Source organism: Castor canadensis, chromosome 17 (genome assembly GCF_047511655.1).
Source record: "Castor canadensis chromosome 17, mCasCan1.hap1v2, whole genome shotgun sequence".
Lineage (NCBI taxonomy): Eukaryota > Metazoa > Chordata > Mammalia > Rodentia > Castoridae > Castor > Castor canadensis.
In genome coordinates this window covers 59,306,126-59,321,335 of record NC_133402.1, presented here as the reverse complement: position 1 = coordinate 59,321,335, position 15,210 = coordinate 59,306,126, and the positions used below count along the sequence as shown (strand labels likewise).

Here is a 15,210-nt window from a genome sequence, read left to right as displayed (position 1 = left end):
ACAGGAATGGGTCATTGAAAGAAACCCTTTGCGTGAGAACAGGAAACCCCACGGGGTTTTAATTGGCGTAAAGCCATTTGTTGACGTTGTTGCCTATACAGATTCTTTCTATAAAAAGGAAATCTATACTGTTGGATTCCACCACAAAATGGGGAGACAAATCTTCAAATTTAGGCTTAGAACTCACTTATTCTTTCCAAAGTTAGCACATTGCTAACGACAGATTCAGTCCATACTATGAGTCACGAGAGCCCGAGCTGAAGACTTTGTCCCAGCTTTTCTGGTCCCATCAGCCTAACTGAAAATCCCAACCACGTTGTTTTCTCTTAGTTTTAACTTTATCCATTCTATCCAAATATAAGGTACATTTAGCATCAAATGAAGTTCTTTGTGACCTCAGATAAAGGGAGGCAGTCCCATGTGGGACTGCTAGAAATAAACTTGGTGGCTGCCTGATGGGAAGCATTGTCTATCTAACAGTAAAGGAGTTCATCTGTCCAGTGAGGTCTTTGCTGACTTTTTGTCCTCTGACCCCATGTTTTTTTGTTTTTTAAGTGAAGGACTTTAATTCTTTTTGAGTTTTCAAACTAGTATCTTTTTCTCACCAAACCTTTTTTACTGTTTCTATAAATATATGTGCTCCAGTGTTTCTATTGTGTTTGTTTTTCTTTTGGCCAGCTGTTCAGGTTAAACTGGGTCATGTAGCACATACTCTTTTAAGTTCAATTTCAAGTGGTTGGGCACCTTCTATACATTACTATTTTAGTATTTCTAACAGTGCCATGTTTGCATAAATGCAAATTGATTTTGTTCATTTTAATTTTTCTCTGATGTTTCGTAATACCTTTTTAGTATCTTTCATGTCAGATTAGAACATTTGTAAGCTATCAGTATATTGAGATACCTTGACATCTTGTGATTAACAAACAGTAACAAGTCAACCTTTTCTGTCAAGTCTATTGCATTGTCTATATGTCTTGCCCTTGGTAGACATCCTGTGTCCCTTGTCCCTATGAATACATATGAAATCAATTTTTGATAGTTGTTTCCATTGATTTTTAGATCTGTGTTACACTAATGGAGGCTACTTCCCTTTTAAGAGACCTATGCAGAAGTAATAGCTAAGGTGTTTAATGATACTGTTATTGGCAGTTTCAAAGTGAAGGAAGAATGTGAAAATAATGCAAACTTGCGGTCACAGATTCACACTTGCCTCCTTGGGGGTCATTTGGCCTTGGATGGGTGTAGCAGCGTCAATACAGAGAGTACTTGCTACATATCCATTCAGAGTAAGGAGATGGGGCTACCACTGTCCTGCAGTGCCGTGTATTTCATTTTTAAATTCTTGCTTTAGTGGGAAGGTAACATTGCTCCTGGGTCAGAGAGAATGAGAAAGGAAGGTAAACATTACTAAAAGTGTTGCTGTGCCCTTTGTAAGAAGTGTAGAAGTTCAGTGCAGAGGAGGCCTAGATAAGATGATCAGGGCTCCAGGACTTTGTCCCCAGCTTGACTTCTGTCAAGCTGTCTCTCTGACAAGGATGTTTTTTCCTTCCCGTTGTGAGTGTTCCATCCTCAGGCACTGAATGCTTTCATCACAGCCTGCTTTTGAAGAGGAAGTTGTTGGACTTGTGCCCAGTTTGGCTGCAAGTGAGGTGGGAAGAGATGCAGGAAAGTGAGAAAGTGCACTTTAACCTGACTGTGTTTGCTTTGCACGTGTTGTGTCACGATAAGGCGAGGAGTGTCCATACAAACATAATGCTCTTGCCTTTCTTTACTGAGAGGTAAATTTTTAAAAGAAGTAAGTTAACAATGGAGATGGACAGCAAACCATTGGTCTGTCAGTCAGCCAGAATGTAATTTGACACTTTTCTCCCAACCCTTTTTTGCCAGAACTAGAAAAGTGCTTAAAGTAGTGTAAAATACTGAATTTGTCTTTGGAAGAAATTTTAGAAACTAACAAAATTTTCCTGTTTTACTTGGTTATTACACGCCCTAGCAATCACATACTACCTTCTCATCCCATGTGTCCTTCTCCCCCAAGTTATTCCATGGCCTGTCGGTCCTGCGTGGTCATTCCCAACAGTTACTGTCTTCTCCTTACCTTGCTCTCATGCTCTGCCTTGCACCCCTTCCAGTCCTGCAGCCCTTCCTCTTCATGGAGCTCTTCCTTGTCTCCTGCCGTGGCACTTCTCTCTCATACTGAGATCACATTGTGCGTTTGCATTTTGTAAGCTCAGTGAAAGTAGGGACTGCTAATTTCTGACATTTGACAAAGTGTTTGGCACAGAGTTGCACTCAAGTGTTTACTGAGGCCATAAATTCTGTCCTTCGCATTTTCTGTAGTTACTTTATCTTTACTTGAACCTTACTAAATACCCTATTCCATTTCCAAGTTACTCTTATTATAGTAGAGTTTCTAGAAAATTTGAACCAAAATGAGAAGAAAATAATAATATTAGTGGTGCTTTTTTTTTTTTGGTGGGACTGAGCTTTGAACTCAAGGCTTTGGGCTTGCAAAACAGGTGCTCTACCACTTGGGCCACACCTCCAAAAATAATAGTAGTATGTAAAGAGTTCAGATAAATAATCAAGAAAATCTTTAACAGCAATACTAGTGAAAGGATGTAAAGAACTAATTCCAAAAGAAATTTTTTTCTTTGTTGGTTTTTTTGTATGGCTCAGGCTGGCCCTGAAATTGTGATCCTCCTGCCAGTCTTCCAGATGCTGTAGTACTGGGACTGCATGCATGTGCTGACACACCTAGCTTAGAAACCCTGCTTAAAATGGCCCAAAGAGAACCAAGAAAAGTTTTCTCTTTACTAGGGATCAAGTCAAAGCAAAATACCACCTCTTAATTTAGCAAAAATTTAAAATATTGACAATCTAAAATATTTTTAGAGCATTTTATTGGTAATCATTCTTGCTGGGGTTTGAACTCGGGGCCTTCCATTTGTTAGGCAGGCACTGTACCATTTGAGCCACACCTTCAGCCTTTTTTACTTTATGTTTTTCACATACGGTCTTGCTTTTTGCCTGGGTCTGCCCAGCTTTGGACAGTGACCCTCCTACCTACACCCTGGCTTCCCCCACATAACTGGGATACAGGCACATGCCAGACACCTGGTTTATTGATTAAGATGGGGAATCTCACTTTTTTATCTAGGCTGATCTCTTCAGTCTTCCCTGTCTCTACCTCCTGATTAGCTGGGATTATAGCAATGAGCCACCACACCCAGTTTAGCTAGTTAGAATGTCAGATCTCATCTCTGAAAGATTACTAGCCTTCTCTACATTTTCAGTTACCCCCTTTCAGTTAAAGCTGATGTCACCAAGAAGTTTATAATCTAGCTGGAAAGATAAGATTTCAACTCAAGAAATAAGTGAGGATGCAGATCTGTTGACATCACATCTTTATTTAATCACTGTAAAACATATAGCAGTTCTTATTCCACATCAATCTCCCTATTCAGTATTGTTTACCCTAGACACAGCCTATTACGTAGTCAGTGATTCTGGTGACTGTTAAACTAAAAAGGTCATTTAAGAACTACACAGACCCAGGTTAAGTTTGTACCTTCCGCTTAGTTAAATATGTGACTTTTGGCAAGTTAGTTACATTCTTCATCTATAAAATTGGGAACTTACCTTGATTCAGAAATATTTATTGAGCATCTATTTTGTGCCAGGCACATTTTCAGGCACTGAGGATAGATAGTGAATAAAACATCCACACATGGTAAACTTACACCCAAATAGTAGAGACAGACAAATAAGTAAAATATATACGAACTTGAGTAGAGTTGAGGTATATTGGAAAATAAAGCAGGAAAGGAATAGTGACTGTTGTCTTGGAGAATGTTGCCATTGTAAATAGGATGATCCAAGAAGTCCTCACTGAGACATTGATAGTTCAGCAGAGACTTCAAAGAGGTGAGGAAATAAGCCACATAGATGTCTTGGAGAAGAATAATCCAGGTAGAAAAAACTGCATATGTACAGGAGTGACTGAGTATTGTACCCGATATGGTTAAGCAAAGCAAGCAGATCAGTGTACTAGGAACAAAGTGAACAATGGGAGAAATGAAGGGGGCTAGACTGAAGCAGCCATGGCGAGCCAGGGCAAGCATGTTGAATTTCACTTTAAGGTGAGAAGCCTTTACAGAAATTTCCATCAGGGGAGTGATATGAATGCATTTTAAATGTATCATGGTACCATTGCATTTGGAACAGACTATGATGTAAAAGGAAGACCAGTTAGGAAACTGTTGAGAACAATTGAGGTAAAAGTTCTTGGTAACATGGATTAGGGTGTTAGCAGAGGAAGGGTGGGAGTGTAGAAGTACTTAGACTTCCTTCCCTCCTCCCTCCCTCCTTTCCTTCCTTCTTTCTTTAAGGTCTTATGATGTAGCAGGCCTGCCTCAAAGTCACTATGTTGCCAAGGTTGACCTCAAAGTCACGATCCTCCTGTCCCAGCCAGTGGTTGCTTTCTGAGTGCTGGAGTTGCAGGTGTGTGCCATGATGGCTCTAGATGCATTGTCAAGGCTGATAAATGTTGAGCATGAGAACGGTAGTCAGAGATGATCTTAAGATTGTGGTCTGAGCTATTAGAAGAATGAAGTTGCTTTCACAAACATCATGTGTGCAGTACTTAGCCTGGTGCATGGCACCTATTAGGTGTTCTTCAAAGGATGATCCCCTTCCCCAAAATTAAGAGCAAAAATTAAGTACTTCTCTTTTGTCTTACATGCTCTGTCCATCTCCCAAAGCAGATAGAATTGTTTCACCAGAATAATTATGTAGCAAGTGATGCATTTAGTTGGAACATTGGAATTCTGGTAAATCATTCCATCAGTTGGCCAAGAGTTTTATTTCCTAACAGAAGACAGAACTTGTATTTTTTGGTATGGTAACACATTAATGAGTAATGGCAAGTGTGTCAGTAATGATAACTTTTTTAACGATCAAACAAAAAAACTACCAAATTACTAGTTCCTCTTTTAAGGAAAATACAGTTCTTTATGCCCATGTTTTTCCTTTCAGGATGCTGCCTTATGGCTGTTTAGCAACAGGAGATCGCTCTGGCCTCATTGAAGTTGTGAGCACCTCTGAGACGATTGCTGACATTCAGCTGAACAGTAGCAATGTGGCTGCTGCAGCAGCCTTCAACAAAGATGCCCTTCTCAACTGGCTTAAGGAATACAATTCTGGGTTAGTTTATTCTGCTTCATTGTCATTTTTTTTTGTACTAAGAGCAATAATGATTCGCCCAAATAATGATTCACCCAATAGAAATCATCAGTGTTTTAGAAGTATTAGCATTACTTACTGCTTTATTGTAGATTAGCACAGAATGACACACAGGCCTTCCTAAAATCTTAGATTGTTAGCATTGAATTCTACTTTATTTAAATCAAGGTTGAGAAGCCCTGCAATAAGTTGTAACCTAAGAATTTAAATGTCTTTAAAATAGCATAGTGAAGTCTTGTTTAATTGTACCAACTTAATATGAATATATGAACTTGGGTTTCTAATAGGGTAATTTTATAATAGAGGTAAATGAGTTTGTAGACCATGTTTTCTCCAAACTTAAAAGTGAAATGCTTAGAATTGTGTTATTTATAGTTGGGGTGTTGGATGAGCATTAATATATAGGAAATAAAGGAGTTTCACAGTGAAGAGAAGTGCTCAGGAAGTATTTTTGGCTAAATACTTCAAATTCAGATTCAAAGCTTATTATTGATAATATCCAAGGACTTGGATATTGTGAGAATTATTTTCCAAATTTTTATCTTAAGGCTTTGTCTCCAAAGCATCTACATTACTCACTTCTAGTTGAAGTTAGCACTTAAATTATTGGAACTGCAATATGTAGCCCTTAAACATGAAAAACACAGAATTCCAGCCTGAGGTCAAAACTGATAAGAATGTTCCCAAACCCTCACATGATCTAGCAAAGCCCACAGTTGCTTCTCACTACCATGCACATAAACTTAACCTCATTCCCACTGAAATGGGAGATCCAGGCCACAGGCAGTTAAGAGGCTAAGGCTGTTAGCTAATGTCTTTGAACCTAGCCTGCCTCCTATTATGCTCTGCTCGGGTGGTTTTTGCAGCTTTGTGTTGTAAGTTCTCCTCACAATTAAAAAGAGAACAACAGGTATGGTTTGGGTGTCATCCCTTCCCACACACTTGGAGGATGAATAACTTTGTTATTTCCGTTTATTCAGGGATGACCTGGATCGAGCAATTGAGGAGTTCACCCTGTCCTGTGCTGGCTACTGTGTAGCTTCTTATGTCCTCGGGATTGGTGACAGACATAGTGACAACATCATGGTAAAAAAAACTGGCCAGGTAAGCTGTACTGCAGGGTCTGGCAAAGGCCTCAGTGTTATTAAAATCATGTCTTTGTCTTTCCTTAAATTTCCCACCAACCCTTGTTTCATAAGCTGTTTGCTTCACGTTTTCATTTATTTGCTTAAAGTTAGATGGTAAACACTTACTTAAACGTTTAAGAAAAATTTTTTTAAATTACTACGCTATTTAAAAAGTGGCCTATTCTTTCAGTACAAAAAATATTTGGGCCAGGTATGGTGATACACACCTGTAATCCCAGCACTTTCAAAACTGAGAGGTTGAGGAAGGAAGATTGCATGTTCATGTCCAGCCTGGGCTACATAGTAAGACCTTGTCTGAGTGAATGAAGGAAAGGAAAAATGAAAGAGGAGAGGATATCATATCTAGTGCTAAAAGCAAGAAAAGTTGGATGAGCCATTTTCTCTTTTAGAACATCAAATGTGTCATACATAGGAGTGGGGAGAAAAGTGGTGTGAGTACTATCTTAAGTTGCTAGGGAAGCTAGATGAGAATACTTACGAAGAAGAACTTAGTTTCAAATGAAAATTTTTTCACTTAGCCACCCTTGGAATTCCTACCAACTGTAGGCCTACAGCATAAAAACCTCTGGGCAAGTATGTGAACTCTGGCCCTGGGTAGAACACAGAAGTTTACACCTCCCAAAGAGCTGGGAGTTCTGGCTTGGACTTTAAAAATTAACTCTTGTATACATACTTAAAAGCATTACCTCTGACTGCTGGTTACTTAGATTGAACACTTTGCTTTTTCTACATTTTTTCCTGACATCCCTCTAAAGTCATAATGAAAATAAAAAGACACATGTAAACCCAGTAAGTCACAGATGGCAAGCAAAGAGGCCTGGGCAGTGAAAGACATGGTCAGATGTGGAGATGAAAGCAAGTGAGAGAGAGAAGTGGCGGCGAGTTAGCAGAGCTGAGAAATGGAAACCTGAGTGTCTGTGCAGAGTGTCAATCTCAGACAAGCTGTGCATCAGAGACACCAAGCACGGCTCAAGGTGGAGTACAGGAAGAGGTGAAAAGTGGGATTGACGGGCAGTTTGTACATGGAGTTGCCTTTGTTACCCCAAGAAGGAAGCTGTTCATGTGACTTGTGGAGACTGGGCTGTATAGGGCCTAAGGGAAAGGTGCCATAGTAAAAAGGAATGTTGACGTACTACTGTCTAATCCATAGCCACTTGCTTTGTTGCAAAAACACTGGCAACACGTGGATATTCCCATCCTCAGCATGAGGCTGAAGAGAATCTGGTTTTAGTAAAAAGACCTAGACATCCTCTCCCCAGTCACTCTACAAGGAAGCTCCCAGTCACCAAGGAAGCCCACCATTACATAGTCACTAAAAAGTGACTTGTTTTCAATCAAGGATTAGCAGACATTTTTGTTATAAATAGAAATCATATATATTTATAATGTACAACATGTTGTTTTGAAATATGTATGCATTCTAGAATGGCTAAATCCAGCTAATAACCTTACATATTACCTCATACATTTTTTGAGGTGAGAACACTTAAGTTTATCTATCCTCTTTGCAATTTTTAACAGTACAGTGTTACCAACTATAGTCACTGTGTTGTATACTCGATGTCTTGAACTTATTCTTCCTAATTGAAATTTTGTATTCTTTGACTAACATCTCCCCACTCCAGCCCCTGGCATCCACCATTCTACTCTCCATTGGATTAGCAGATTCCCACCCACTCCAGTGCTGGGATTGGACCAGGGACTCAGGCATGCTCAGCATGTTCTCTACCAGCCCCCTGGATTAGCAGACATTTGAAGGACGCTTTCACCATGAAAGATAGAGAACTCTATTTTGAAAATGGGGGTTGGGGGTGAACTCTGAAGAAATAGTAACTGCAATAGTCAGAGGATGGTTTTAAAAATCACAACAGGAATAAAAGAGATAAGGCATTGTTTTTATGAAGTAATAATGAGTTCTGTTTTTTTTTAATGGGAAAGTAGAGCTCTTAGAAATTAGAAACAGGGACAAACAAAAAGTTAAAAGAAAAATAGTGTAAACATCGTGTGACAGGCAGTTGTTAAGTTTATTATATATGGCATCCTCGTGGTGACCAGGCACAGTTGTTAAGTTTATTATATATGGCATCCTCGTGGTGATAATGATGGCATTATCCCCATCTTATTGGTAAGAAAACTGAGGCAGCAGAGAGTAGACTTAAATCTTGGCAATGTAGCTCAAACCACAATGCGTTAATGCTCTATCTACCTACCTACCTGTCCATCTGACTATCTCTGTATATCAATATTTATAAATATATAAGAGATAGAAGACAGAAATGATGATATACCATCAGTCTGATAGGACTCCAGAAAAAAGTGATAGAGAAGAGGAAGGGAGGAACTTACCAAGCAAATGATATAAAACATTTCCCAGAGCTGATGCTCATGAATATCTAGTAGAAAGAGCACAGAAGCCCCCCATTGGATGAGAAGACCTTACTAAGGTCCTTACCATTCCAGTGCATCAGGGCTTCTAAGCCTTCCCAGAGACACGGCAGGCCACATGGCAGAGGTCAAGAGTCAGTGATTTAGCTTCTCAGGGGCTACATTGGAAAAGTGAAGTGAGTGAGCCTTCATAATTTTGAGGAGAAATGACTTCTAACTTGAGTTCTATAACCAAACTATAAACCAGGTATGAAGGTGGAGGGGTATAGCTTAGCCTGCACAAGGTCCTGGGTTCAACCCCCAGCACTCCCTAAAAACAAAGTATGCAGGTGCAATAAAGACATTTTCAAACATGCAGGGTCTCAAATGCTGGACCTCTTCTGCATCTTTTCCTTTTTTTTTTTTTTTTGAGATAGGTCTCACTGCTCAGGCTGGCCTTGAACAGAATCCATAACAGAGTTGTAATGACCTAAGATGTCAGCAGTGCCTGGCAGTGTTGAGAAACCCTGATCAACAGCAAAAGAGAGGGTGATGTGGAACTGAGGAAACCGGAGACCTCAGTGGAGAAAAGGGAGGGGGAAGCCCAGGAGTAGAGACAGCCAGCCCAGAGAGAAACCAGTAGATTACCTCACCTTCTGGAGAACAGTCTTGTTGTTTTGTTTTGGCCAAACTGGAATTTGAACTCACAGCCTCACACTTGCTAGGCTGGCACACCACAATTTGAGCCACACCCTCAGCCCTGGAAAATAGTTTTGAAAATGATTTGTGGAGTTTTAAGGAGAATTTGGAAGAACTAACAGTAGAGTCATAGATGACTAATAAACAAAACCAAAAAAGATTTTTCTCAAGAAAAAAAAAAATGAACAAAAAAGGAAATGTAGTTATAGTGTCCCACGACCATATGGCTTTCCTTTGAAATGTATTTACATAACTGAGCAATATAAGTACCGAATATGATCTAACCAGAAATGATGACATAATGTGCCCTATTATGTAGTACTGTGTGATCTGGTATAAGAGTCCTAAGTCCTCATTTTCCATGATAAGAATAGTAATCCAGCTGGGCACCAGTGGCTTATGCTAGCTTCTAGGGAGGCGGTCAGGAGGCTCAAGGTTCAGAGCCAGCCCAGGCAAACAGTTGGTGAAACCCTATGTCAAAAATGTCAAACACAAAAAAGAGCTGTTGGAGTGACCCAAGTGCTAGAGCACCTGCCTAGCAAGCTTGAGAACCTGAATTCAAACCCCAGTACCACCAAAAAAAAAAAAAAAGAATAGTAATCTAAAATTACAAAGTAAAAATAATTATAAACATGGTATTTCAAAAACTGGAGGCAGATACCAGGGAGCAGTCAAAGTCATGAAGGAGTGGGGAGAAAATGCCGCTGAGTGGTGAAGTCAAAGTGAGGGAGCCAATGGGATCTCCCACTAGTACCCACAGCTTAATATTGGAGTTATTATTAAGTGTAAAAGACCTAAGACTGTTAGAAATATTCTCTTCCTGAGTGCTGTGGTGAGCTGTGAACAGAGGGTGGGCGTGAATGGGGTCCAGGGATGCAGCGATCTTGTCAAATAGAAATACCTGAAAGCTGCTAGAAAAATGAGGAAAACTAAGTCCCATGTGTTTTTCAGCTCTTCCACATCGACTTTGGACATATTCTTGGAAATTTCAAATCTAAATTTGGTATTAAAAGGGAGCGAGTGCCTTTTATTCTTACTTATGACTTTATTCATGTCATTCAACAAGGAAAAACAGGAAACACAGAAAAATTTGGCCGGTGAGTGTTACTATCATGTCATATCATATCTAAACATGTCGAACCCTTTCTCTTCTGACCTAACAGAGATAGATTTGGACCTGGGAGGTACTCAGTCTGAGAAAGAAGGTTTGGGGGAGTTTGCCTGTCGCATCCTTGTGTAAGTTCAGAAATGCTCAGGAGACAGAAACTCTCAGAGAATGCTAGAAATGGGAAGTAAGTTACAGGGTGTAGTGTACTGCTTTCTACCTGCTTCAGAAAATTCTGTGATTCTACTGAGACATCTGACAGACAGTAAGAATCTAGGAGAGTGGGCATTTTGCTGTCATTCTGTGTGGAAAAGAATTAGGGAGCCTAGGTTCCAGGACAGGCATATCCCTGTTCCTCCCTACTTGTATGTTCCCAAACATAATGCTTATCTCCTTGCCTTTGTTTCTTTATTTCAAAATGTGGACAAAAATAATTAAACTTAAGGGTTATTGTGATAATTAGACACATATCATGTGGTCATAATGTACTGTAATATACTACATACTTAGCAAGTGACTGTTACTGTCATTTCTTACTCTGGGTGTCTGCAGGATATACTTCCCGTGGTGAGTGGCATTAAAGTGTTTAGGCCTCAAATCCAGAACCCAGACTCATGTTCAGAAACCCTTACTTGATTAGGGATCAGCTTTTGAGACTCATGGCAAGTGAAAAGCCAAGATTGTTACACTGTGCTTTATCATAGACTTTTCATTTAGTTTAGTTTTTGAAAGATTATGTGTGGTTTTAGGGAACCTGATAATTGAGATAAATCTTAGCCCTGTGACTATGTTCATAGGCATAAAAATCAGAAGTGTTGCAGTTCTAATAGAAAATCTAAACGTGTTTCCTTTATGAAATGGCTTGTCTCCCCGCATTATAACACTGTGCTCACGTGTTTGCTGCATCTCCTGAAGGTTCCGCCAGTGTTGTGAAGATGCATACCTGATTTTACGACGGCACGGGAATCTCTTCATCACTCTCTTTGCACTGATGTTGACTGCAGGACTCCCCGAGCTCACATCAGTCAAGGATATACAGTATCTTAAGGTACAACCCCTTACAACTCCTTTGCTTTCTATGTTGGAGTTGGTGGATGTGGGGCTCAGTTAGAGCTGTCCCTTTCATTCACATGTCTGAAGGGTTGGAACAAAGTCATTTCCTCTGAGGTGGTTTTTAGGAAAAGATTCTGGAAAGTTCATATGAAGGAGAGGAGCTCGTAACCCAGATGATTTTCCCATTGTAGAAGGGGCATGAAGAAGACTCGTATTGGCTGTGTCTTCTTGCCCACACACTAGAAGACCAGGGAGCAGCTGGTGGGCACCTTGTTTTTCACCAACTTTCCTGTACTTGGCCAATGTTAGTGGTCCTTGAGTTACCTTCCTAGAAGGGCAGCTGTGTGTCTTGCAGTAACTACAAGTTAATTTAATCTTCAAAAACCCTTTGACAAGGCTGCATCATCTTACTACTTGGTATTCATTCTCCATCCTGCAGATAATATCTACTTGAGATACCTACGTGAGCCACTCTGCCTGGTGGTGGCTGGGGAGTCATGGCCAAACCAGTCTCTTGCAGATTTTGATGTTTACATATCTCTACTGCAGATCTATAAAATCAAATTTCTCCCCTTTTGTTTTTAGGACTCTCTTGCTTTAGGGAAAAGTGAAGAAGAAGCACTCAAACAATTTAAGCAAAAATTTGATGAGGCACTCAGGGAAAGCTGGACTACTAAAGTGAACTGGATGGCCCACACAGTCCGGAAAGACTACAGATCTTAACGACCAGCCTTTGCTCCTAATGTTCCCCTTAGTTTTGTTTTGTTTTCATTTTGCACTTGCACTAAATTGAACAAGACCCTGCCAGAGATGTTATAAAGGGAATGAAATCCTTTATATGAACTCAGAGATAAATAAGAACAAGGCACCCCACAGAAACTAATGTGAACAATCCCTGACAACTACACTCTGCTTTTTGAATGCTTCCAAGACTCATCATGAATCCTGTCAACATTATGGATAATCATTTCCTGCTGACTTTGCACGCCAAGGAATGAATGCTACTAGGGATTGTTTGATGTCTCTTTTTTGTTTTTTAAAGTGTTTGGTACTTTATGAGAAAGGTGTAAATACTTATTTTCAGTGTTGTGACCAGGTGTTACCATTCAGCCAACAACTTGTCCACACCTGGGGACTGTTCTTATTTTCCAAATGAAGCATCAAAGAAAGTTATCTTCCTTCCCTTTTAAAATTGTATAAAGTACAAATTATAATCTGAATCTAAGATTATTTTTCAAAAGAAATCTTTTAATCCTATGGAAACTCATTAATTTTGTTAATATTTATCTACCTGGTAGTATCATTCCAGCCAGACTTGCTGAAAATCTGTTGGTGAGGTGAACATAATATATATATATAAAATATGCTGCATTTATATTTATAAAATTTCTAGTGGGAGTTCTATATAAAAAGATGTTTCTTTGGTATTCTCTAGCCTGTATTTAAAGTTTTACAAAATCGGAGCTTTTTCCTAAGTTACCTTTCAGTTGGTTAACTGCGATCCAGTTCTTCCAGCTGCTTCTGTAATGAGGCACATATTAATATACTTTTTATATGGTATCTGTGAAAGAATTCACTTCATAGTACATAATACTTGAGCAGATGTATCGATGAAAGCAAGCAAATGAAAAGGAACCTATTTATGGAATAAACTCCAGACCTAAAATTCAGTATTTTAGTAAAATGCCAGCTATTCTTACTGTATTTATTAAAACTTGTAATAATGTGATTTTTCAATGATACTAGTTCACACTGAAATGGTTTCATGCCACATGGAAGTCTTCAGTTTATTTCTTGAGGTACCACACACTTAGGGTGCTGGGTGGTGAATAATGTTAATATGTGCAATAGGAACTACTGGCTTGATGTGCAGGTGAAGTAGACACTCTGAGTACTGGCACGATCCAGCAGAACCACTGCTTATTCTCCAAAGGATATTGGGGGCTCTCAGTCCTCAATGAATGGGAAAGACAGCTGAGTTCTTGCCCTGTGACTGAGTCTTCTATAGGAATTTTATTAAAGGTTGTTTAATTTTGTTGTCCTTCTTAATGTTCTCAGTCAAATAAATGGGTGAGCTGGTTTCAGCTGGTTTTGGGATATTTGAGCCTCTTCTTTATGAGCTACACAGGCCTTTGGAACTTGCCACTGGACTCCCAAGAAATGGCCAAGCAACAGACAAACCGTCCTCAGGAGTAGGCTAAGGTTTGGGACCTCTTCCCCAGCTTCTCTCTTTGCGTCCTAGCCCTGTCAGGGTACGGTGTGGGAGGCCTCTGGGAATTCCTTGGGAGCTTGAGGTGAGGAGATACTGTCATCAGGTCTTCCATGCTTTGGGTGGGGCGGGGGTGGAGGTACCCTGAGGTCTGGTAGCACAGTTTGTTGTTACTTGGCCCCTGAGCCAAGGCTATACAGCCACTTTGCAGCTGTCTTCCATGGGACACATCCTCAGAGAAGGCCAGTTTCTTGGACATGATTCAGCAGAGGCTAGGTGTTGGCTTCTCAACTCTCCATTCCCAGGGCTGACCCAGACTCTGAGAGTTCCAGGAATAGGACTGTAGAACAAGCAACTTGTTTAGGACTCTTTGTCCAGTGGCAACCACCTTACATGCACCAGGCCACAGGTCGATGGTTTGGAGAGCAGCGAGCATTGCCTGGAAGAAGTGGGCACCATTGTTTCCATTGGGGTCTCCGTAGCCCAAAGTAGGGCTTTGATAACTCTATTCCAGGACAGTACACGTGAACATGTTCAAGAGCAAAAAGGGAAATGAACTTCATGTGTCCCCTGAGCCCAGATGGCTCTCAGCCTCTTCTCCCCTCCTGTGAGGATAGCCCGGACAGTGTGGTTCCATGTACTAAATGGCCTTGCAAATGTACTAAGTTGCATGACTGTGACTGAGAAGAGAATGTAGAGGAACAAGGACAGAGGATAGCCTCCTCCAGGATGAATTAGGACTGCAGGCTGTAGGAGCAGCCTCTGCCCAGCACTGGTTACCCAGTGCCTTGACTTCCAGCACTCTGACCAACATGGACCTTACCTCCAGATGCGTTGCTCCCAGTCTTTTGTTCCTCTCCCACATCCCCCACCCCCAAAAAAATGTTTTGGAAAATGTACATTTCTGTACTTGAGATCAAAATCTGTGTCTGTTTGGATGTGGGGGGACAGGGTGACTGTTGAACAGATAATTCTTGAGTGCTTATCTCCTGGGTATAGGATTCCTGTGAATAAGGTATCTATTTTAATTTCCCAAGGTCTGTACTTCCTAGTTTGTAAGGTGGGACAAATAGTACCTGCCCTGCTCACTTTTGGGGTAGAGAGAGGCTGGGTTAAAACTAGGAATAGGAGCAAATGATGGATCCCAGTTCATACAGACTCACTTCTTTCCCTGCTTCCATTCTCCAAGGGCACTGGGGAAGAAAGTCCCACCCAGAGCTCTGTCCTTGTTTCCTCTTTGGGGGACCCCTCTAGTGCATCCTCAGTTCTACCTTGTCCAGCCCACAGATCTTGTCAGCAACACACCTCAGGTAGCCTGCAATGGTGGGGTCATCTTTGAAAGTGGTTGTAGGATTAATTATCTGTGGATGTATTGACAAATCTGG

The 15,210-nt window shown here is 40.5% G+C and overlaps 1 protein-coding gene across 6 annotated transcripts in view; it reads left to right on the top strand.

The window, feature by feature from the left end:
- Positions 1–13,715, top strand: part of LOC109691805 (phosphatidylinositol 4,5-bisphosphate 3-kinase catalytic subunit beta isoform) — a 121,113-nt gene extending 107,398 nt beyond the window's left edge. For all 6 annotated transcript variants that reach the window (XM_074059635.1, XM_074059636.1, XM_074059632.1 and 3 more), the window contains 5 exons: positions 5,041–5,208; positions 6,228–6,351; positions 10,410–10,555; positions 11,479–11,611; positions 12,202–13,715. In XM_074059635.1, the coding sequence (XP_073915736.1) occupies positions 5,041–5,208; positions 6,228–6,351; positions 10,410–10,555; positions 11,479–11,611; positions 12,202–12,339 (709 nt within the window). In that variant the 3' untranslated portion in view covers positions 12,340–13,715. The remainder of the gene's footprint in view (positions 1–5,040; positions 5,209–6,227; positions 6,352–10,409; positions 10,556–11,478; positions 11,612–12,201) is intronic.
- The last annotated feature ends 1,495 nt before the right edge of the window (positions 13,716–15,210 follow it).